The sequence below is a fragment of the Polypterus senegalus genome, chromosome 7 (genome assembly GCF_016835505.1).
Source record: "Polypterus senegalus isolate Bchr_013 chromosome 7, ASM1683550v1, whole genome shotgun sequence".
NCBI classification, from domain to species: domain Eukaryota; kingdom Metazoa; phylum Chordata; class Cladistia; order Polypteriformes; family Polypteridae; genus Polypterus; species Polypterus senegalus.
This window is the reverse complement of record NC_053160.1, coordinates 179,131,786-179,156,031: the sequence shown is the minus strand read 5'-3', so window position 1 is coordinate 179,156,031 and position 24,246 is coordinate 179,131,786. Positions and strand designations below refer to the sequence as shown.

The window sequence follows — 24,246 nt, the reverse complement described above, 5'->3', positions numbered from 1 at the left end:
AAAAGGAACTACCCGAGATCAAAAGCAGACCACCTCATCTGTCACACATGGTGGTGCTATTGGGTGTTATGGCTTAGGCATGTATGGCTGCCACAGGTTCTGACACACTTCTCTTCATTGATGATGGAACTGCTGACGGCTGTCATACAGTGAATTCTGAGGTGTAGAAACATCTGATCTGCTCAAGTTCCAGTTAAATGCCTCCAAACTCACTGGACGGCGCTTCATCCTACAACAAGAGAAAGAGCAAAACAAACTGCTGAGGCAACACAGTAGTTTATTAAACCTACAAAATGGAAACTTCTTGAATGGCCAAGCCAGTCACCTTATTTAAAATCAACTGAGCAGGCCTTCCATATGCTGAAGAGAAAACTTAAGGGGATAAGCCCCCTGAAACAAGCAGGAGCTGAAGATGGCTGCATTAGAGGCTCAGCTCCTGGTCATGTCTGTGAATTTCAGACTTCAAACAGTCATGGCATGTGAGGGATACGCGACAAAGGACTACATATGACAAAGGTTTTAATAGACCTGCCATTGCTGTGTCACAAATGTTATGGTGCCTGGAAATGGTGCGACCAAAATGTATGCAAATCCCCTTAAGTGAAAGTCAGCAATGAGCATCATAATCATGTCTGAAGTATTTGACTTGAAAGTTTAAACTGTGGAGCAGAAATGTAATCAAGGAAAAATATGTTTTTGCCCCAAACATTATGGAGGGCACTATATATTGCTACGGCCAGGAAGACTTGAGGAGCCCCCAATAAACGTTGGGGAGCCAGCTGGGCAACTCCATTTTATGAACGAAACAGAAACGTATTGTGATTTACTAGCGACAGAAATTTTTTCCAATCCAGCCTACAGCAGGGTATCTCAACCTGCTGTGCAAGATGGCATTTCAGGGGGTGCGACAAAGAGAAAGGCTGTGTCGTTATTTACCAAAACTGAGTGAGGTGCGTTGTCCGACTTTATCGCAGTGCTATCGGTGTTGTGCAGTGTGGCTTCATTTGTAGGTCATTTATTAGTTTGTGCTCCTGTTCTGTGCTATGAAAAGAATCCAACATTGTGGGCACAATTGTCACCTGCGAATGAGCTGCAGAAATGTGCCATATCATGGGTTTCTTGCAGTGGGAAGAGCATTCAAAATGGCAAATAACCTTTTCTTAAGAGAACAGAATTTGAACCTAGCAATGATTCACAGGGAAGGGCAAGGTCTAGTATTGATTTGACTGACATTTTTGCCATTGGGGAGCAAAGGAGGACTGAATTGGATGCAATACCTGCTGCTTACACTCAGCCCAGCTCTCCTGCTGGTGGTCCTGGCAGTAGCTCAGCAATTTTAACTGTGCAGCAGGCGCATTTGGTGTTAAACTGCAGTGCAGGTGTTATTGGAGAACAAAGCCTGTTGAGTGCGGGTCTCTTTGCTTAGTGATGCGTTGGCACCCATTGCTTCAATCCCCCAAACCCCTTGATATTTAATCGTGTGTCATTTCCTCACGGCATTTGATGCCTTGCAGGATACCCCAGGCCCCAGATTTTCAATCAAGTGTCATAGCTTCATGGGGGACATATTGACAAGATTATTGAGATTGATTGAGGTGAGTTGCGCAATTTATATTTAAATTTGATTCACTGAGTTAAAATCTTATTTTTATGAGTTAAATTTGTTCATCTGCAGTACTGTAGGTGGTTCAATTTGTGGTTCAGAAATGAAAATTTGACTCCTCCATCTTCCAATGTGATATTAATACATAAATCAAACATATTCTGAGGTATGGGGTTGGGAACCACTGGTCTTCAAAAATAAGCAAAACAGCTACCTCAACTTTTCAAAACATACAAGAAATGAAGCATGTCTGTTTCAGGGAGATCAGGAGCTCCTTCCACGTTGAAGTTCAGGCTCCATATGAGACATGCTATACTGGGCACACCTCTTTTTTTGCTCCAACCAGAAGGGGCGGAGCCTTTTCCTGGCTCCAAGGGCAGTGTCAGTTGCCGAGGCTCTTCTTGGTACTGCAGATGGAAGAGAGAAAATAGTTAGCTACGGTGCCTCCTCCTTGTCTGGGGGTGGAATTGCTTACCTTGCTTAAGCCCTGAAGGTGATTCCTTCAGGTGTGCATGTATGACAATACGTATGCAGTGGAATCGGAAAGCATTCGGACTTTCGGGCTCACATTCATGTTTTTTATTTACACATTTTGTTATGCTGCAGTGTACATTGAATTTTTTTTCCTCACCAAGCAACATCTCAATACTCCAGAATGACAAAGTGAAAGCAATAAGTTAGAAATTGCTGCAAATTTATTAAAAAACTGAAATTACCCACTGACACAAGTATTCAGACCTTTTATTCAGCACTTACAGTAGTTAAAGCCTATTTGTCAGCCAATCCAGCCTGGGCTCTTTTTGGGTCTTTCACACACCTGGATTTGGGGATTTTCAGCCATTATTCTATGCAGTTCTTCTCCAGGTCTGGAGGCTCTCAGCGTAGAGCTTTTTTTCATGTCTCTCCGGGGATGTTTGTTTGGGTTCAAGACAGGGCTTTTGCTTGTCTACAGTAGAACATTCACAGAGGTGTCCCTAAACCACTCCTGTGTTGCATTTTCTTTTTGCCTTAAGCCCAGTCTGAGGACCTGGAGTAGGTTTCCAGTAAGTATATCTCTGTACTTTGTTTCTTTTAGCTTGCCCTCAACCATGTCACGTCTCCCAGGTCCTAACACCCCGAGGGCATGAAGTTGCTATCTTAAACTTCTGTTTCAAATTATTATTATTTCTTTGGTTCCATTATTTTGTTCAAACGTGTCAAATTCGAACTGCTTACCCAGTGGTTGCACGGTCACGTGTGTCGTGTTGCGTAGAAACATCTGATGCCAGAAAGGGTATTGCATAGACATATATAGATAGATGCCGCATTCACTGTGTTGCCCAGTCGACACGATACGTCTGCGCATCCGCCATATTGTGAGTGGCAAAAGTGCCATTTAAACTAATACAGGTAGATGTGAAAACCGGGTTTTCTGATGAAGAAACAATAACGTTTAAAACGGTATCGTTTACATACAACAGATTTTGCCGAATCGTTTAAATGCAATTATTTATATCCATTTATACACAAATAATGGCAATTATTAAATAATAATAATAATTAATATTATTATTAAATAATTCCTCCCATATAAGATTTTTCGGACTGCCTTCTTCAATCTCCGAAACATTTTTAGACTTCTTCCTGTTCTTACGCAACACAGTACTGAAGTATCGGTTAATGCCCGAGTCACCTCACGTATAGATTATTGTAATACTATTCTATCTGGCATCCCATAAAAACGTATCCATCGCTTACAACTTCTTCAGAATTCTGCTGCCAGGATAATAAGCTGCTGTTTTAAATCCACTGAACATATCACACCTGTTCTCTCTTAACTTCACTGGCTCCCTGTTCACTACTGAATACAATACTAAATACCCTTCTTAACATTTAAAGCCCTCCACAGTCTTGCTCCCCCCTACCTCACTGATCTCCTACAGACTTACACTCCCTCTTCCTCACTCAGATCCTGTAATTTGAGAGTATTCAGTCTGGCAATATGGTGCAGCCTTAGTTTGTGGAAGACAGACACAACTAAAGAGATGAGCGTAAAACTGTGTTTCCTCCATGTGCTCCTTGAGAAAAAACACATCATCTGAACCAACCTCAGGCCAAACAAACTGATTGATCAACGATACACTGACAGCTTGCCCTAATGTCGACTGTCGGATAACACGCTCAGCTACTTTGACCACCTTGACTGGACCCTCAGAAGGAATCATCAAAAATCCTATGTTTTTTAATGTGAGCAAGTGGTAGCATTGATCATATGATGCTGGTACGGCATATGTTACCAATCTAGCATGACACACATCACAGGACAGCTTTCTCAAAAGCCCGTCTAAGGGCCACCTCCCACTGTTTCCTGAGGTGGATTTCTTTGGGAAACCTTCAAAGGTTGAGAAATGTTAACAGCTAACAACAATCTACAAAATTAATGACTAAATACATTTAGCCAAAACGTTGTTTGGAGGCTCACTTGAGCACATAAAAACATAGCTTTGCTAGCTTAGCCTGGCGTAGCTAAAGTTAAGATTATAAAACGGGATTTTCTAATGGCCAAATATAAGCAAAACAATTGCTCAGCCTTACCAATGAAATGTAATCCCAAGGGATGTGGTTTGGAGCGTACAGCGGTTTGTAATATCCCAGGCAGCACATGCGTGAGGCAGCTTTATCCATTACTTCACTCCACAGCAGTGCCACTCGCAATATGTCGGCGACGTTGACGTACGATGCTGCTGGTGATGCGGCGTGTAGTAATTCTACGTCTATGGGGTATTGCGGCAGGCTAGAGTTAAACGGGCGTATCCAATAGGCGTGGTCATCTGTCAATTATTTCGGAATTCAGCCACTCAGATATATCATTCTTTTGTCAATCACTTCTTCATCCACTTGAAGTCAGGCGCAAGAATGACGTCATTATCCGTGCGACAGAAACAAAGTAGCTTCGCGAATCACATTTATCAAATGACAGAATTCATTCCTAGAGCATTCACTGAGTTCTGCAAGTAGCGAAAACTTAATTACACCGTTTGGGGAGCAGACTACAGGTAAAGCGGAACATTATTTTTGCACGGTACATGTCATCTCACCATCGATCCTCGCTAATCGTCAAAACTTCGCGCTAGTGCTGCAGGTTTCAATGCCAGGCAAGCAGGGCGCAGGAATTGATTTCTAAAGCGAACATACAACCGGTTGAATCGCATCAAATTTCCTTATTATAGATACGCATTGCTGAGAGAGCTGCACAAACAAAACACAAAAAGATTTCGTTGGTAAATGCTTTCGTCGAAAACGTTGGTTAATGTACTTTTGTGAATTTTCGAATGAATGCAAAATATTATTAATAACCCTCGGAGACGTAGTTGTGTAATTTGTTATTGTCCTGGTATTACTTACTTGACGTGGTCGCTCTTTTAATACATGGCATGCGCGTGTCCCGGTTGTTGTTTGTGTATCAACATTCAGTGTGTGCCCTTAGGGAAACTTCATGCACCATCACGATTTTGCTTGAGTTACTTTTATAGCGTTTTTCTAAAATTTCTCTGTGTGTGTGTATATATGTTACTGGCAATGCATGAAAGGCAATATATAGAATGCCGAAAATTGGACGTCAAAGTATGAAACGATTAATATTTCACACATTTCCTGGGCATTCTATGCAATGCCAAAAGACATACCGGCAAAGTATAAGATACTCCCGCTAATGCAAAAAAGAAATGAAGTGCAATGTAAAATTCCATTCAGACCTTCCTTGTTGCAACAAGTAGGTACATTTTTTTTCTTTTATTCTTTCAGTAATAAAGTTCTGTATTTTATTTGACATTTTCTTTTTTCATTTATGTAATTTTTAATTATGGCCTTTTCGTGACTCTCTTTTCAAGTTTGACTTTTTTGTGCGAAAGACAATCAAGTGCAATTTAAAATAAAATTTTTTCCTTCCTTGTTGCAACAAGTAGGTTAATATTTTATTACGTCTTGTTTTCCTCAATAAGAAAGTCCTATACTTCATTTTGTATTACTTTCTTTTTCATGTCTTTTCAATAAAAGCCTTTTCATGACTCTCTTTTAATACTTTGCCTAAATAGCATTTGTCATTCTATATAATGGCTAGGTGTTACATACAATGCCAAGGGAAAGTATATATCATATTAAAATAATTTGGATATTCTATATACTGCCTCGGCATTCTATACATTGCCTGCGTTTCATACATTGCCGGTAACATACAGTATATATGTATGCGTGTGTAGTGGATTTTTTTTCATGCAAGTTGCAATCAGGAGTACTAGAGGAGGCAGGAACGCGAGCCCACCTGGGATTCCCACAATGTACAGGCACTTTTAGGCCCACACACACACCAAAGACCTGCTAAATGGTTAACTGTAAATTGGCTCAGTGTGAGAGTTTATATCGATATGCCCTTGAAAGGACTGGCATCTTGTTTAACCTACTTGTGGTTTTTTTTTTTTTGCTTTGCCATGATTAAATACTAGAAAAGAGGTTTGAGAAATGGACGGAAATGTATCTGTGGCTTTTGATGCTAACTTTATCCAATAGACTGTGTCTAAAAATCCAGTTTTTAGAGCATTAGTTATTACAAATCAGTTTAAAATCCTTGAACACTGAGATACTCAAGGTGAGATCTGATAAAAACCATCGTTTGGGCAAGTTTTTGCTTTCATTCAAACAAAAAACTTTTCTTAATGCAAAATGTACTCGGAAAATGGATGTGAACACACAGAAATACAATTCCATGATTTGCTTCATCCATATCAGGACTACAAGAGCCCGTCCAGGCAGCATTACACAAAAGCTAAAGCCAGACGGAGGACGTTATTTCTGGCTCTTTTACCTTTTTTTTTTGCTCAACCATTTTTTTAGGCTGTATTTATAAATGAAGGCACAGAAAGATACGATGTTTGACAAAAGAGAGAAAACACTTTTCAGTGCATCCAGCCTGATGGGTTAATAACTGATGTTTTATGATTTCCCATTTCGATACCTCTTAAAAGTTTCTAAGGTTTCCATTTCTGCAAATGACTCTGTGGTTTGCTCCATGATCCACTGTGTGGTTAAGCGCATTTCCCCATTACTTTCACTGGTTATCCTTGGGTTTGTGAATTGCAATCTAAATAGAAACATTTAAATACCTACATTACATAGTCTTTATTACTATAGGGGCTCAATTCCAAAGCAGTACACAGTATTCCAGATGTGACCTCACTTGCACATTATACAGTTCTCATTCCTTGATTTTTTCTTTAGAATATAACACGTCAGTTTATTTATAGAGCACATTTAAAACAACATCAGTAATGCTGTAGCCAAAGTGCTTTATATTAAAGCATACAGTGAACATAAATAAAATAAATAGAAATAAAGTACAATCAAATGAAAAACAGCCAGCAGTGAGTTAAAGAAAATGTCTTAGAGTAGGGAAACCATTAGTATCAGTGAAGGTCACTGAAAGCTAGAGAACAGAACCGCGTCTTCAGTCTCATTTTAAACAGGTTAATTGAAGGTGCGTCCTTAATGTAATGAGCTAAAGAGTTCCACAGACGAGGTGCAACAGCTGTACCCCCTTAGTTTTACACTTAGTGCGAGGGACCATAAGAGACAACTAAGATCTAAGCTCTGTGGATGGCTGAAATAAAACACACAATTCAGATAAACAGGCAGGAGTAGACCCATGTAATGATTTAAAAACTAGCAACACAATTTTAAAGTCAATTCTGTAGTACTAGGGTGTTGTACCGTGTTAGCCATTATGAATGTAGTGAAAGTCAAGCAATATGACCCCTTTTATTGGCTAACTGAAAAGATTACAATATGCAAGCTTTCGAGGCAACTCAGGCCCCGTCTTCAGGCAAAAATGATTGCCTGAGTTGCGTTGAAAGCTTGCATATTGTAATCTTTTTAGTTTGCCAGTAAAAGGGGTCATTTTGCTTGACTTTTAGTTAGTTATCCTGTTACAACAACAACATTTATTTATATAGCACATTTTCATACAAACATTAGTTCAAAGTGCTTTACATAATAAAGAATAGAAAAATAAAAGACACAATAAGAAAATAAAATAAGTCAACATTAATTAACATCGAATAAGTAAGGTCTGATGGCCAGGGGGGACAGAAAAAACAAAAAAAAACTCCACAGACGGCTGGAGAAAAAAATAAAATCTGTAGGGATTCCAGACCTTGAGACCCCATGACCAGTCCCTTCTGGGCATCCTACCTAACATAAATGAAACAGTGCTCTCTGGATTTAAGGTTTTCACAGAAGGACTTGATGATGATGGTTACGTAGACTTCTGCCTTTTAATCCATCCATCATTGTTGGAGCATCATGAAGCTTTGAGTAGGTGGAGGTGGCGCAGGCCACCACCACAAAGAAACCGGAAAAAGAAACAGAAGAGAGAGTAGGGGTCAGTACCGATTTTAGAGCCACCATGAATAGTTATTATGAAGAATTGAACATACAGAGTATCAGGATTAAGTTAAATTGAAGTTATAAAAAGGCCATGTTAAAGTAGACTGTTATTGCAGGATCACACGCCCTGAAGTCGGTACTGTATGGCTGGCCGTCGTGCTTTGAAGGCCGTGCTGGTGGATCTCAGTGGCACTCTGCATGTGGAAGACACGGCAATCAATGGGGCACAGGAGGCTCTTCAACGGTAAGAAAATAGCTACAATTCTTTGGTGCTGACAACACCGTTGTTTACCGTTGCGCCTCATTCCTGACACAGAATTGCTTTCCTAAAATGACAGGCCAAGATTTACCAATAGGTTATAGGGCTAGGGATCTGCGCCAGCAATCGGAAGGTTGCCGGTTCGAATCCTGTAAATGCCAGAAGTGATTCCACTCCATTAGGCCCTGGAGCAAGGCCCTTAACCTACAATGACTCCGTCCTGGGTATGACGTTAACCTGCATCCAGCCTGGGATCTGTTCCTGCCTTACGCCCTGTGTTGGTCGGGATTGGCCCCAGCAGACCCCCATAACCCTGTGTTAGGATATAGCAGGTTGGAAAATGACTGACTGACATATGGATATGTGACTGATTTTCATTCTGCCATGCTAGGTTGAGAAGCTCCTCTCTTAATGTGAGATTTGTGACAAACACTACAAAAGAATGTAAAAGAACATTGTTTGAAAGACTGAAAAAGATGGAGTTTGATATCCGTGAAGATGAAATCTTTACATCTTTAAGTGCAGCAAGGAGTTTGGTGGAACAGAAACAGCTCAGACCCCTGCTTCTGGTCGAAGACAGTGCACTAGAGGATTTTCAAGGTATTCCTTTTTACTCCAATCCCAATTTCGAGATATTTGTGTCGTAACTTTGAGTGTATTTGTGGAACTTTTATCTGTTATGTGCGCTACAGAAATGTCGGTAGGATTGTTGCCAGACTCGGTTTTCTGTCACAGAAGAGAGTTGTGCCCTGGAAGGCAGTTAATTTTTGTTTTTTTAATTGGCGTTTCTTGGATTTTGACGCTCTCTCCCAAAACTTGGACATCAACAGCAGATATCGATGGAAATGTGTGGCTACAAGAACTTGCACATGCAGGAAATAGACCACGTTATGGGGAGCATGGAGACTACTGAATGCATACCGTCTCCTCTTTATTGTGTACCAACTATTTCTTGAACTGGTGATGTGTAATATATAATGTCTGTCCATTGTCTGGTTTTTCTCTTTAGGCTACATTTTTACTGTTTCATATATGCCATGTTTACATTTTTTTATGTTGTCATTTTGTAGTCTTAGGTTAAGGTAGCCCATTGTTAACATATTATTGCCAGGTGTTATGGCCATGGAGCCTATTGTTATGTTGGCACTTACAGTTATTTGGGTGAAAGGTAGTGCTGGGCGGTGTGACCAAAATTCTATATCATGGTATTTTTCAAAATTATACCGGTTTCACTGTATTCGATGGTATTTTTTACCCTTGCATGTGTGGATATTAACCACATTTTCCACTGCAATTACTGCAGTAGACTGGCTAAGAATGACCTACTCCACTGTCATGAGAATTGTACATTGTACAAAAAAACATTTTAATGTGCACACAGGTATTAATACAGGATTGCATGGCTCCATAAAGTGGTAGTTTTCAAGAGGGTGGCACTAATTACATTGCATGACAGTTGCAGTCAAAATATAGAACGTTTTTATTAATCAAATTTTGCTAACAACTTAAGCTATAATTTTGACAACATATTTTCCACCATCCAAAGAGGCATTTACAACAACAACATTTATTTTTATAGCACATTTTCATACAAACAGTAGCTCAAAGTGCTTTACATAATAAAGAATAGAAAAATAAAAGACACAATAAGAAAACAAAATAAATCAACATTAATTAACATCGAATAAGAGTAAGGTTCAATGGCCAGGGGGGACAGAAAAACAAAAACTCCAGACGGCTGGAGAAAAAATAAAATCTGTAGGGATTCCAGACCATGAGACCACCTGACCAGTCCCCTCTGGGCATTCTACCTCACATAAATGAAACAGTCCTCTTTGGATTTAGGGTTCTCACGGAAGGGCTTGATGATGATGATGGTCACGTAGACTTCTGCCTTTTAATCCATCCATCATTGTTGGAGCATCATGAAGCTTTGAGTTGGTGGAGGTGGCACAAGTACAGGGATATCCTGGGCAAAAACCTTCTCCAGAGTGCTAAGGACCTCAGACTGGGACGAAGGTTTACCTTCCAACAAGACAATGATCCTAAGCACACAGCTAAAATAATGAAGGAGTGGCTTCACAACAACTCTGTGACTGTTCTTGAATGGCCCAGCCAGAGCCCTGATTTAAGCCCAATTGAGCATCTCTGGAGAGACCTACAAATGGCTGTCCACCAACGTTTACCATCCAACCTGACAGAACTGGAGAGGATCTGCAAGGAGGAATGGCCGAGGATCCCCAAATCCAGGTGTGAAAAACTTGTTGCCTCTTTCCTAAGAAGACTCATAGCTGTATTAGCTCAAAAGGGGGCTTCTACTAAATACTGAGCAAAGGGTCTGAATACTTAGGACCATGTGATATCTTGTGATATTTTTCTTTTTTAATAAATCTGCAACAATTTCAAAAATTCCTTTTTTTTGTCTGTCAATATGGGGTGCTGTGTGTACATTAATGAGGAAAAAAATTAATTGAAATGATTTTAGCAAATGGCTGCAATATAACAAAGAGTGAAAAATTGAAGGGGGTCTGAATACTTTCCGTACCCACTGTAGCAGTGCTCTCTTTTTCTCCTCCCAAAAAGTTTTGCCTCCACAGGTGAAGCCAGACCACACTTCACAAAGTCGCAGTCCTCTGACGAGCTAAGAGACGGGGCACGTCCAGAACAAAAGAAACCCCAAGCAGCTGTGTTGTTTTTTTTTAACGTATAAGCAAATGTGAGCAAGAGTCCTGTTGTGTTTGTGACATCCAGCAAATAAAACAAAAACTCAACTATTGGACATGCGTATGCCTTGTTCCTTGTTGGTAGGAAACACTTTCCTGTACATTGCCCCATAATTGGTTTAAACTTAAACTTATCAACTGTATAACTCGCATGTATAATTTTATAGTTCTCTAGTTTGCCCTTAGGACAGCACAGACACAGAGTGAGACTATTTAATCGGTGCATGCAGCCTGCACCATATATGTTAGAGCGTTGCCGACAAGATGGTAGAAGACAATGTCGCAATCATTTTAGGGCCACTGAGTCGAATTGTGCCAGTTGAAAGAATTTGATTAATCAATGTATCCATATGTGAGAAAACCCTAGAAAGAGCAAGCCTGTTCTGGATTTCTGGAACCTGACAGCTAACCGTTAGGTACTCCAATAGCTTTTTTAGTATATTAATCTGGCAAAACACTAGTGTGAGGGCCAAATGGCTAACTCTTTTGTCTCTCAGCTTTAGGCCCTGCTGTTCAGATTTTGCACTGTCTCCCACTTTTCCAAAGAGATGTGTGAGTACGCCCTGTGTTGGAATGGCACCATTTTCGTGGTTCATGCCTGACTTGCATTTAGAAGCTGGGGCCTCTCGGCAAATCTGAATTTGATGTGGTGGATGGCATTGGTGTGCTGGGGTAGGCCATCGCTCAAATAGGATCAATTATATTTTGAAGAACTGTAATTAACTGAATTCTTTTTTTTTTTTCCTTGCAGTACTCGGCGACCATAAACCACAAATTAAATGAAATATTATGGTATTCATGACTAGTCGTATTTGACGCTGGTGAAAATGATTTTCCATGTCATCTTAAAATCCAACGAAATACAGACATCTGTTTTTAAAGCAAATCCTTGCATTCTCATGTTTTTTTATTTTTATTTTTTTTGGTCACACCTCTGGTAATATTAGGTGCATGTGCTTTCCAACTTAGTTTGTACAAATGCATATTTGCAAAAATATTTTTAAGACTTTGCAACATTACATGCCTATATGTAGATGTCAATTTGCATTATACATTTTATTGACCTAATAAACACATTGTTATTCGGTATGAATTGAAAATTTTTCATATTTCTTAAGGAGTCTTTAGAAAGGTAAAATAAACACAATGTAATTATGTGAAGAAAAACTAATATTTGTGTCAAAAACAATTTACGTAGTGTAGACACAACTTTGAAAACATTTAATGTGGTAATGAACTCAGTTATAGAAGAATCTGTCTTTTGTTTTTTTGAAAGTGAACTTCTCAGGCTTTTGATGTTTTTTTTTTCAAGATTAGAATCGCCTATTCCAGTGTATTTCTATGTAAAAAATATTTCATATCTACACTTTTTTGTCCAGGCATTGATATCAGTGATCCCAATGCAGTTGTAATTGGATTAGCCCCTGAGCATTTCAACTATCAAACAATGAACAGAGCATTCCGGTAAGTTTTATAATGAATCATATTGGCACAATGCAATAAATATTTTTTTTACCATATGTCTTCTTTCCAATGTATCTTATATTATATTGATATTTTTTCCAGAATAAACTCTTATCATAGAAGATCAGATAATACTTTAACCTAGCACTGATTGAAATTTATGGGCTAACTGAATGCGGTGTACACGACAAAACCCTTGCAAGCAAATATTTCAGATGATTATCCCAGGTTAGCAACACCTTCTATTAAAAAAACAAGGGGGCTTTGCCCACTGCTCGCTTCGCTCGCCAACCCCACTGCCTGCACTACGCACCAGCAACTTCACATCTCTGCCACTCGCGTATGTGGATTTCACTTTCACCAAACAACAAAACTTTTAATTCTCGCGGATATGCCTTTTCATTGGGAGGCAACACGAATTAGACAATATACAAGTCTCTGACTTAAAGTTTAAAGCCAAACAATATCTCCATACTTCTGTCATATCACCTCTGTTCATATATTCACTCTCTTTTCACTTTTACCTTTTCATCAATATCGCATTGAATTTTGATTCCGTGTTTGGAATTACATCGTGACAACGCAGTGTATAACTGCCCGTGAGTGAGTATCGTTTCTTTCCCTCTACAAGAAATGTGTCTGACAATGGCATTCACACAAATGAGAAATGATTGAACCGTGTGCGTAGTTATGTGGCAGGACTTTTACAAATCTCTTTGCATAAGCTCTTGTCTCGCGGGACTTGAAATTTTCCCTCGCGAGATTTCACTTTCGCCAAACAACAAATCTTTTAATTCTCGCAGATACGCCTCTTCATTGGGAAAAAAACATAACTTTTTTTTCCCTGATGGCAACACAAATTAGCCGATTTACAAGTCTCCGACTTAGTTTAAATCTGAACAATATATTTTGATCTCTTTTCGATGTTCCATTATTTCACAGAGCAATAATTTCTGTATGTTTCTGCTAATGCAATCTTTACTATCCTTTTTTTGAGACTTTCGAATTTTCGTACTTCCATTATCTCTAACCTGCTTTGCATGCATATCACGCCAACGTTTTTGAATTCTTGATGATGTTCTACTTTGTCATCTACTCTTTGTCTTTTATTTCTGGCCGCGGGTGTGATTAAATCTCTTGGTACACGGTCTCGTCTCGTGGGACGTGTAACTGTCTCTGTGAGAAAATCACGTCTTGTCTCCTTCCAAGATTTTTTTTTATAATAGAGAGATAAGGTCAGTGTGTGTGTCCAGTTCCTCCAAGCAAACTGATTGGTCAGTTTGACTTTGGTGACACGCTCAAAAGAAGATGCATAAGTGTGAGACACGCAAGGTGGAGTAAAGGTGTTGGAGGCATACTGAGAGTCGCCTTCCATGACGGAAAGTTTAAAATTGTACAGTAGGCGAGCAAGGTGTACAGAAAAGACTGTTTGAGTCTGAGATTCAGGCGTTATGGGAATGTGCTCGAAAGATGGGGCGCCGGTCAAGAAAGGTTCATGAGAATACCAAAGAAAGGAGCTGAAGGAACACGAAAGGCTAGAAGATACCAAATATTTTAAAATTTATTCCAGTACCTGTCTTTGATAGGTACCATGGCTAGTAAAACATAATGTTAAAACACATGCTGAGAAACGGCAGGCTATGCTTTTCTGTAAAACAGGCCTCGTTTTTCTGCCAGCACTTCAATTCAAAGCATATCAGTATAAATATCTTGTGTTTGGAGATGAAACAGTCTTACACATCAATTTCTTCTCATTTTAGGTTAATTCTTGATGGTGCTCCACTGATTGCAATCCACAAAGCTAGATACTATAAGAGGAAAGACGGTTTAGCCCTGGGACCTGGGCCTTTTGTTACTGGTCTGGAATATGCTACTGACTGCACAGCCACAGTCGTCGGAAAGCCAGAAAAAACGTTCTTTCTTGAGGCTCTCCGAGGCATTGGATGTGCTCCAGAGGAAGCCATTATGATTGGTGATGTATGTATTGGGCCTCATATATGTTAAGTAAAACTTTTTTTTGCATGTTAGTGTTGATGAACAAAGATACCTTCCTTGGCTTTGGAGACAAGGCATCAAAAATACTTAATAATTACAGCAAGTTGACATCAGTAATATAATTATGCTAGGGCACAGGTTCCCAGCCTGTGGGCTGTGGTTGCCTTTGGTGCCTTTACAGGTGTTGCTGCTCCCGAACCCGGACAAAAGCCCGCACCCACTCACTGCTCCTGTGATTGTGCTCGATTCACAGCGGTAGCATCATAGGTGGAGCGCAGCTAATCTTGGAGGAGCTGCTCCAACCCCGTTCACAATTCACAGAGGAGGGAAATCATTGACGATTTTGCTCGATTGACAGTGGCAGCTGTACCTACAGGAGCTCCCCAAACCCCATTTTGACGATCATGCATGATTTACCAATGAGGAAAAACATTGATGATCGGGCCTGATTCATGCTTTGATGTTCTGGTGATCGAGCGGGTCTCTCCCGCTTTGAAGATTGTGCTAAATTCACAGAGTGCCCTCCCCTAGTGGCTTGCAAACACACTGGCATGTGAAAAACTGGGTCGTGACACCACAGTGGTTGGGAATCACTGTGCGAGTGGGTTCAAATCAGCACATATTTACTTTATTACTAAATATTACTAGTTTTTACTTAGCTGATGGTATCTTGAGCTACGTGAGCTGTTCACATTTACATTACTTGTAAAGCGAAAAGGTAAGCAACACATAGTACTGCATTTGAAATACATCTGTGCATTGCACAAATATTTGCTCTTCGTTTAGTACAAAGTTATGCCCCATACACCGATCCCAGAATTGTTCACAAAAGCATTTAAACATTTCATATTAAACTAAAAGCATTAGATAGATGTACAGTAGGACATTATGACATTAATTAACCACACTGTACAAAGATCATTTAAGAGCATACACAAACACAGAAGCCAATATTCCTGACACATTCTCATGGTAGAAACAAGTGCATAATAATAATATTTGAATATTGTTTATTTAAGACTATTAAAGAAAGACACCATCTTCCCATCTTTACTTTGAGCATGAGCATGGGAAAGGTGCCGTATACATAAAATGTATTATTATTTATTAATATGTTGAGTAAATGTAAAGCATCTAGCCTCCTGGGAAATTAAATATTCTACAACAGAAAATGTTATCTGCTACAGTGTTGGATGCTGGGTATACAGTGGAGGAAAAATTATTTGACCCCCTGCTGAATTTGTAAATTTCCTCACTTACAAAGAAATGAACAGTCTCTAATTTTATGGTAGTTTCATTTTAATGGAGAGAGACAGAGTATCAACCAAAAATCCAGAAAAAACACATTACATAAAAGTTATACATTGATTTGCATGTCATTGAGAAAAATAAGAATTTGATCTCCAACAACCCAGCCAGAATTCTGGCTCCCACTGATTGGCTGTGTGCCCATGTGGCCCACAGATTACAATCCGTTGATCAATCACAGATACTTCTGATCTAACCTTGTGATGTGTATGAAGCACACCGGTCCACAGAATCAATTTCTTCCAATCCAACCTCACCACCACCATAGGCAACACCAAAGAGCTGTCAAAGGATGTCAGGGACAAGACCTTCACAAGGCTGGAATTGGCTACAAGACCACCAGCAAGAAGCTTGGTGAGAAGGTGGCAACTGTTGGTGCGATCCCTTTGTACAAAACCAGCTTATTCAGGTAAAACATGACAGGTGGTCAGAAAAAGGGGCAAACTCACAATGCTTTGGAAATGTGGAACTGCGCTGGAAAGTTGACACCTAATCCAGTAGTTTGACAAGCCCAGCAATTTTAGTCTCGTAAATTGACATGCGCCTGCAACGAGATGAGCAGCTGCCGTTCCTCACGTCTGACACATCCTCCAACTAGAAGTCGTGTAATGTGACTTTTTGAATTGAAGACAGGACTCTTGAGGGGAGGTGGATCTTCAACTCATAAAGTCCTTCTGGGCTTGAGGTTTCCTGTTTATGAAGTCTGCTGATAATTCTAGAAGTAAATATTTAACATTACTGTACAAAAAAGCTTGCTTTTCACATTTCACATTTTGAACATACGACTATATAACGAACGTGCGGATTATGCAACATGAGTGATGTGAGTTTTTTTTTTTACATTTTTTCCATGTGTATTTTTTATTTTTTTTTTACTTTGCTTGGTATTGTACAGCACTGGTCGCTATTGTCTTCTTATAAAGGGTGGCACACGAAAAACTGAACTGTCTCCGACCGGCTGGCTCAAGCTATTATACAGGCGGGTGCTATCGTGACATGGATGGACTGACATGTCACACTTCTCGTGAGTCACTTTCTCGAATTCACAACGTCCACACAGAGGAACGAACTGTCAGCAAAGGTTTGTGGCCATCGAGATCACCGGATCTATCCACTTGCGACTTTTACCTGTGGGAAAATCTGAAGGGAAAATTGTATGTCAATAATCCAAAGAAATTAAAGGTACTGAAGGACAATATTTGGAGTGAAATTGGAAAAACTGAAGAGGCTGAGCTGTGTTGTGTCTATGACAATATGTTGCTACATGCAGAGAAGTGCATTGACACAAGGAAATCATTTCCAGCACCTCCTCTAACCAGTAAGTACACATTTTTGTATTGTACATCTTTCGTTTCATGTACGGGCTAAGAAATGTACGTCGACGTTGGAGTCTCAGATGGTTTGGTTTTTTCGTGTGCCACCCTGTATAATACTTCTACCGTGGCTGTTAGTTTGTCTGTCCAGGATTTTAAATCACCTGTAGCTCGCAAACCGTTTGAACTATTGACATGAAATTTGGTTCACATATGCTATGTGATGTCTACTATCCACTTACGGGGTAATGATTGACCTCCAAGGTTATTCCTCTTTTAAATTTTTTTATTTTATTGTAGAATCAACTCTCGACAGTGGCCAGCAGGGCGACCATGTGGCACATGCGTACGGGCACCGTTCTCATCCCTACCACCTTCGCCGTCACTTCCCCTACCTCTTCATATCATAAATCATTCTTGAGGCAGATTGAAGAGTCAAAAATTAAAGAAAACGTACAAAGTAATTGCAACACAAACACTAACTTAATCAGTTTTAACACGAAAAGACGTAATGGAAGAAGAGAAGAAGTGGGCCGCTAGGGTGGAGAAAAGAAGAGCTGTTCAGGAAGCAGCAAGCGCATCAACCTCTGAGCAAACGAATACTAAACGAACAGAGAAAGAGGATGAAAACTAGGAATGCTCAAGTCAAGTGTAACGTGCAGTGTGCTGTTACTGGTCTTATACAGTATAATGCCATAAACTTCTTTCTCACCATTTTCAATGCATGAAAATGTAGCATTTAAATGTTTTCTTAGCCATCACTACAAACTACATGGGGTAAGTAACTTTTTTGGGGAAGAGTATTCCTGGAAGAATATGGCATGCACATCAACACAGGGAGTGTCCAGGCCATATAGTGGTGAAATATGCAAAGCCCATCATGATGTAAGAAGTCTCAGTTGTCATTTATTCTTTTTGTCCCTGAATATTGTAAGCCATATATTCTATACCTTTATTTTAACAAAGAATGTAACACCACAAATGTACAGTAAGTGTAAATGGACACTATCTGGGGAATGCATAGGCTGATTCTAACAGCTTTTGTAACTGATATGTTTTCTTTAATGCTAAACATTAGGCAAGAGGATGTTTCCCAATCCAATGAATGCATTGACTGATTTTTTTTTTAATATTTAGGATGCAAGAGATGATGTTGGTGGAGCACAGGCAGCTGGAATGCAGGGAATTCTAGTAAAGACTGGTAAGTACTGTAGCCAAAGTCTGAGAGAGTGGCACAAATGTCTGACTGCTGAATGGTTACAAAGTGAAGAGAGGGGATTTTTATACAATATAACCAGAGACCCCTTCAGTGAAAGGAATAAATTATTTGAAATATAAATACAGGGTAGCACAGAGAAATGGGAAATTTTGGAACTACCGTATATACTCGCGTATAAGTCAGGTCTTGAAACCTGAAAAATCAATCATAAAATCAGACCCGACTTATACGCCTGTTCAAAAATGCGACACTTGACACTTTTTTTTTTTAACATCTACAGCCCATCCGGAAAGTATTCACAGCGAATCACTTTTTCCACATTTTGTTATGTTACAGCCTTATTCCAAAATGGATTAAATTCATTTTTTTCCTCAGAATTCTACACACAACACCCCATAATGACAACGTGAAAAAGTTTACTTGAGGTTTTTGCTAATTTATTAAAAATAAAAAAACTGAGAAATCACATGTGCATAAGTATTCACAGCCTTTGCTCAATACTTTGTTGATTCCACTTTGGCAGCAATTACACCCTCAAGTCTTTTTGAATATGATGCCACAAGCTTGGCACACCTATCCTTGGCCAGTTTCGCCCATTCCTCTTTGCAGCACCTCTCAAGCTCCATCAGGTTGGATGGGAAGCGTCGGTGCACAGCCATTTTAAGATCTCTCCAGAGATGTTCAATCGGATTCAAGTCTGGGCTCTGGCTGGGCCACTCAAGGACATTCACAGAGTTGTCCTGAAGCCACTCCTTTGATATCTTGGCTGTGTGCTTAGGGTCGTTGTCCTGCTGAAAGATGAACCGTCACCCCAGTCTGAGGTCAAGAGCGCTCTGGAGCAGGTTTTCATCCAGGATGTCTCTGTACATTGCTGCAGTCATCTTTCCCTTTATCCTGACTAGTCTCCCAGTTCCTGCCGCTGAAAAACATCCCCACAGCATGATGCTGTCACCACCATGCTTCACTGTAGGCATGGTATTGGCCTGGTGATGAGCGGTGCCTGGTTTCCTCCAAACGTGACGCCTGGCATTCACACCAAAGAGTTCAATCTTTGTCTTATCAGACCAGAGAATTTTGTTTCTCATGGTCTGAGAGTCCTTCAGGTGCCTTTTGGCAAACTCCAGGCGGGCTGCCATGCGCCTTTTACTAAGGAGTGGCTTCCGTCTGGCCACTCTACCATACAGGCCTGATTGGTGGATTGCTACAGAGATGGTTGTCCTTCTGGAAGGTTTCTCCTCTCTCCACAGAGGACCTCTGGAGCTCTAACAGAGTGACCATCGGGTTCTTGGTCACCTCCCTGACTAAGGCCCTTCTCCCCCGATCGCTCAGTTTAGATGGCTGGCCAGCTCTAGGAAGAGTCCTGGTGGTTTCGAACTTCTTCCACTTACGGATGATGGAGGCCACTGTGCTCATTGGGACCTTCAAAGCAGCAGAAATTTTTCTGTAACCTTCCCCAGATTTGTGCCTCGAGACAATCCTCTCGGAGGTCTACAGACAATTCCTTTGACTTCATGCTTTATTTGTGCTCTGACATGAACTGTCAACTGTGGGACCTTCTATAGACAGGTGTGTGCCTTTCCAAATCATCTCCAATCAACTGAATTTACCACAGGTGGACTCCAAATAAGCTGCAGAAACATCTCAAGGATGATCAGGGGAAACAGGATGGACCTGAGCTCAATTTGGAGCTTCATGGCAAAGGCTGTGAATACTTATGCACATGTGCTTTCTCAGTTTTTTTATTTTTAATAAATTTGCACAAACCTCAAGTAAACTTTTTTTCACGTTGTCATTATGGGGTGTTGTGTGTAGAATTCTGAGGGAAAAAAAAAGAATTTAATCCATTTTGGAATAAAGCTGTGACATAACAAAATGTGGAAAAAGAGCCCGTGGTTACTCTCTGAGGTGGGTGTTAGCAGATCATAATCTCTTGGACCAATAGTGTGAGTTTACCACATTCGACTTATATGACCGTCATTATAAAGTACCAGAAATTATACTGTAAAATCAAGTCCTGACTTATCCGCGTGGGAACTTATCCACAAGTACATACGGTAGGTGTTGCCGACACCCCAGGGTTGTTTGGGACCAATGTGACCTCATTTAGAAGCCCTTGCTATTAGCTATAATGGAGCAGTGGAGTGGTGTGCAACGAGCGTTCGCCGTGAAAGCCTTTTATAAGAATGGTGATAGTGTGACTGCTGCGCAAAAGGAATTTTGGCATCATCACCAGTTAGGATGTTATTATCGTGTCCCGTCTGCTGATGCGATTACAACATGGGTGTGTAATTTCAAATAAACTGGTTCAGCCTGAAAAAAAGAAGTCCCCAGGTGGTGTTCGAATGGTCCACACACCAGAGAATATTGAGGCTGTTTGAGCTGCCATCGTGAGGAGCCCTCACCGCTGTGTTCAACAACGTGCATCATCGTTACAGTTGGGTGATGAAGCGTGCAAAGAATACTGCATGAGCTAAAGTTCCAGCTCTACAAATTGCAGACTGTGCAGGAACCCAAAACCAATGATCACGTGTTGCGTCAAAGGTTTTGTGAACAATTGTTGGCCAAAGTAAACAAGGACGCCAATTTCCTTTACAACTTGTGGATGTCGGACGAAGCCCATTTTCATTTTAACGGATATGTTAAGAAACAGATTTTCCATTACTGGGCACAGGAAAATCCTTTTGAGCTTCACCAGCGTCCATTACACAGCACCAAGGTTACAGTATGGTATGCTGTGTCATCGCATGGTGTCATAGGCCCTTACTTTTTTGAAAATGATGAGGGCATTGCAACCACAGTTATATCCGACTGGTATGTTGTTATGCTTGAAACATTTTTTGTGCATAGGTTGCAAAACTTTGCACATCTGAATATCGAAAACGTGGTTTCAATAGGAGAGGAGCCACTTTGCATACTGCCCAACAATAGATGGCAGCTATTCGAAGATTATTTGGAAGGCAGTGACATTCCATGGCCTCCAAGATCACCAGATCTCACCTTTTGTGATTTTTTTTTTTTTCTTCTGTGGGGATATCTGAAAAGCCAAGTGTACCGCACACGTCCTGCAATCATTGCTGAACTAAAAAGAAGGATCGAAGAAGAAGTCACTGGCATTCCCCTTGACATGTTACGTTGAGCAATGTAGAATTTCCACAACAGGCTGTCAGAATGTTTACGGAGAAATGGACAACACCTTCATGATGTTTTCTTGGAAACATTAAATGAATATTGAATGAGCTGTCATTAATTACATATCCTGTACAATACAGTTCATCGTTAAATGTATTTTGTAATGTGTTTATTTGTGCATTGAATGTCAATTGAAAATTTCCCATTTCCCTGTGCCACCCTGTATTTTGAATATTTGTAAGCACAATGTCATGAACTAGCTGTAGTCTACACCACTACAATTGTCACAGTGTCCTCCATAATATTTGGGACAAAGACACCTCTTTCCTTGATTTCCTCCTCTGCTCCACAGTTTAAAGTTACAAATCAAACAATTCAGTCTTTCCTTTAAGGGGATTTCCATATATTTTGGTCACACAACACTTTCTTTACATGAGCCAACCCCCATCATGTTTGGGACAATTGGCGCCACAGGTACTTGTGATCACTCAGTTGGGTTTCATTACTTCTTAAGATACCTCAGTGTGCTTCTATCCTTTGGAGTCTGAGGTTGCCATTGTTCAACATGAGGACAAGAGCTGTGCCAATGAAAGTTGATGTAGCCATTATGAGGCAGAAAAACCAAGAATAAAACCATTGGAGACATCAGTAACACCTTAGGATGACCAAAATCAACTGTCAGGAATATCATGAAGAAGAAAGAACACACTGGTGAGCAAAGTAATCACAAAGGGACTGGTAGGCATGCTGATGACAGAAGAATCCTCTCTATAGTAAAGAAAAAGCCCCCAACGCCTGTCCGGCAGACCAGAAACAGCCTTCAGGAGGCCTGTGTGTGTGTGTGTCAGAGACGACTATTAACAGAAGACTTCATGAACAGAAATACAGACTCCACACTGCAAGATGCAAACCACTAGCTAGTCACAAAAACAGGACGGCCAGATTACAGTTTGTGTAAAATTACTTCAAAGAGCCTAGAGAATTCTGGGATAAGTTCTTGTGGATAGACGAGACAAAGATGAACCTCATCAGAGAGATAGCAGGAGCAAAGTGTGGAGATTGAAAGGAACTGCCCGAGATCCAAAGCAGACCACCTCATCTGTTAAACATGGTGGTGCTGGGGGTTTTATGGCTTGGACATGTATGGCTGCCACAGGTCCTGGCACACTTCTCTCCATTGACGATGGAATTGCTGACGGTTGTCACACAATGAATACTGAGGTGTAGAGAAACATCTGATCTGCTCAAGTTGCAGTCAATGCCTCTAAACTCACTGGACGGCACTTCTTTTTTTTTTTTTACTTGTATGAAAACGTGCTATATAAATAAATGTTGTTGTTGCTCTTCCTACAACAAGAGAAGGAGCCAAACATACGGCTGAGGTACCTCAGGAATTTGTAAAAGCTAAACAATTGATCATTCTTGAACGGGCAAGCCAGTCACCCAGTTGAAATCCAACTGAGCAGGTCTTCCATATGCTGAAGAGAAAACAAGCAAGAGCTGAAGATGGCTGTATTAGAAGCTTGGCAGATCAGAGAAGACCCTAAGCCCCCGGTGATGTCTGTGAATCACAGACTTCAGGCAGTCATTGCATGTGAGGGATACGCGACAAAGGATTAAATATGACAACAGCTGTAATTGACCTGCCATTGCCATGTGCCCTGAAATGGGGGGCACCGTGTAGAAAACGTGTTGTGTGACCGAAATGTCTGCAAATCCCCTTAAATGAAAGTCTGCAATGTGCACTTTTAATCACGACGTCTGAATTGTTTGATTTGTAATTTTAAACTGTGGAGCAGAGGGGCAAATCAAAGAAAAAGGGTTCTTCATCCCAAACACTGAAGGGCACTGAATTTCTATTTCTCCTGCAAATCTGTTTTGGATTATTGTGCGGTCACATTAGTATATTATAAAATATGAATGTTTTATACGTACAGACTCGATTTCAGCCTTTAGTTACGAGATCATCAAATTAAATCCACTGAGTTTCAGAGTTGAATAATAATAAAATCTGAACACTTCGAGGGGGTGAATACTTTTCATAGGCACTGTGCATTTAAAGGTTGGCGACACGCTGCTACAGTGCGTAACTCGTGGATCCAGCATCCTGATCACAGTGTGTGTTGACTTTGCACCTTCTCCCTGCACCTGCATACCTTCTGGTTTTCCTCCTGCATTCCCACAAATGGTGCCTATGTAGAGTCCCAGTGGTCACAAATGGACTTTGTGTGAGTGGACCCTGAGCTGGCCTGGCAGTCTGTGTACAGTAGATTTGGCTCCTGCTTTGCACCCGATGGTGCTGGGATAGGCTCCAGGCTGACACAGCCTTGAAGGTGAATTATGCAGGTTTGGTAATGTTGTATTACATTTAGATGCTAACACCAGAGTCCCTGTTATTTATTAGAAAACTGCTATATATATATATATATATATATATATATATATATATATTTATTATTTGTTTTCTTAACAGGAAAATACAGACAAGGAGACGAAGGAAAAATAAACCCAGGACCTTACGTAACCTGTGAGAACTTTCCACAAGCAGTGGATCACATACTGAAAAATTTTAGCTAACCATTGTCATCAAAATTGTGCTGATGTTGGAATGTGATAATGGCAATGCCAATAGAAATGAATAAATTAATGATTTTAAGTTATGTTTAAAACCTACTGTTCCGTGACGGAGTGTGCACTGATTCTCTTCTCCTTCTTCTTTCGGGTGCTCCCATTTAGGGGTCGCCACTGGGGATCACTGTCTCCATCCATCCATCCCTGTCTCTTACACATTGTCCTTCCTCTTTTCTTCTTGCCTG

General features: G+C 40.4%; 1 protein-coding gene across 1 annotated transcript; it reads left to right on the top strand.

Annotated features, from left to right (window-relative positions):
* The first annotated feature begins 4,496 nt into the window (after positions 1-4,496).
* On the top strand, positions 4,497-24,103 carry hdhd2 (haloacid dehalogenase-like hydrolase domain containing 2). Its single transcript, XM_039759666.1, has 7 exons — positions 4,497-4,638; positions 8,137-8,264; positions 8,671-8,879; positions 12,382-12,466; positions 14,227-14,443; positions 18,220-18,283; positions 23,904-24,103. Exons 2-7 carry the CDS (start codon positions 8,164-8,166, stop codon positions 24,005-24,007), a joined length of 780 nt encoding a protein of 259 aa, XP_039615600.1. The 5' UTR covers positions 4,497-4,638; positions 8,137-8,163; the 3' UTR covers positions 24,008-24,103.
* The last annotated feature ends 143 nt before the right edge of the window (positions 24,104-24,246 follow it).

Bases quoted from the DNA above. Each gene is read 5' to 3' on its own strand.
- hdhd2 (XM_039759666.1), top strand. From the start codon at position 8,164: ATGGCTGGCCGTCGTGCTTTGAAGGCCGTGCTGGTGGATCTCAGTGGC. The intron at 8,265-8,670 runs GTAAGAAAATAG...CTGCCATGCTAG, and splicing joins GCACAGGAGGCTCTTCAACG to GTTGAGAAGCTCCTCTCTTA. The intron at 8,880-12,381 runs GTATTCCTTTTT...TTTTTTGTCCAG, and splicing joins TGCACTAGAGGATTTTCAAG to GCATTGATATCAGTGATCCC.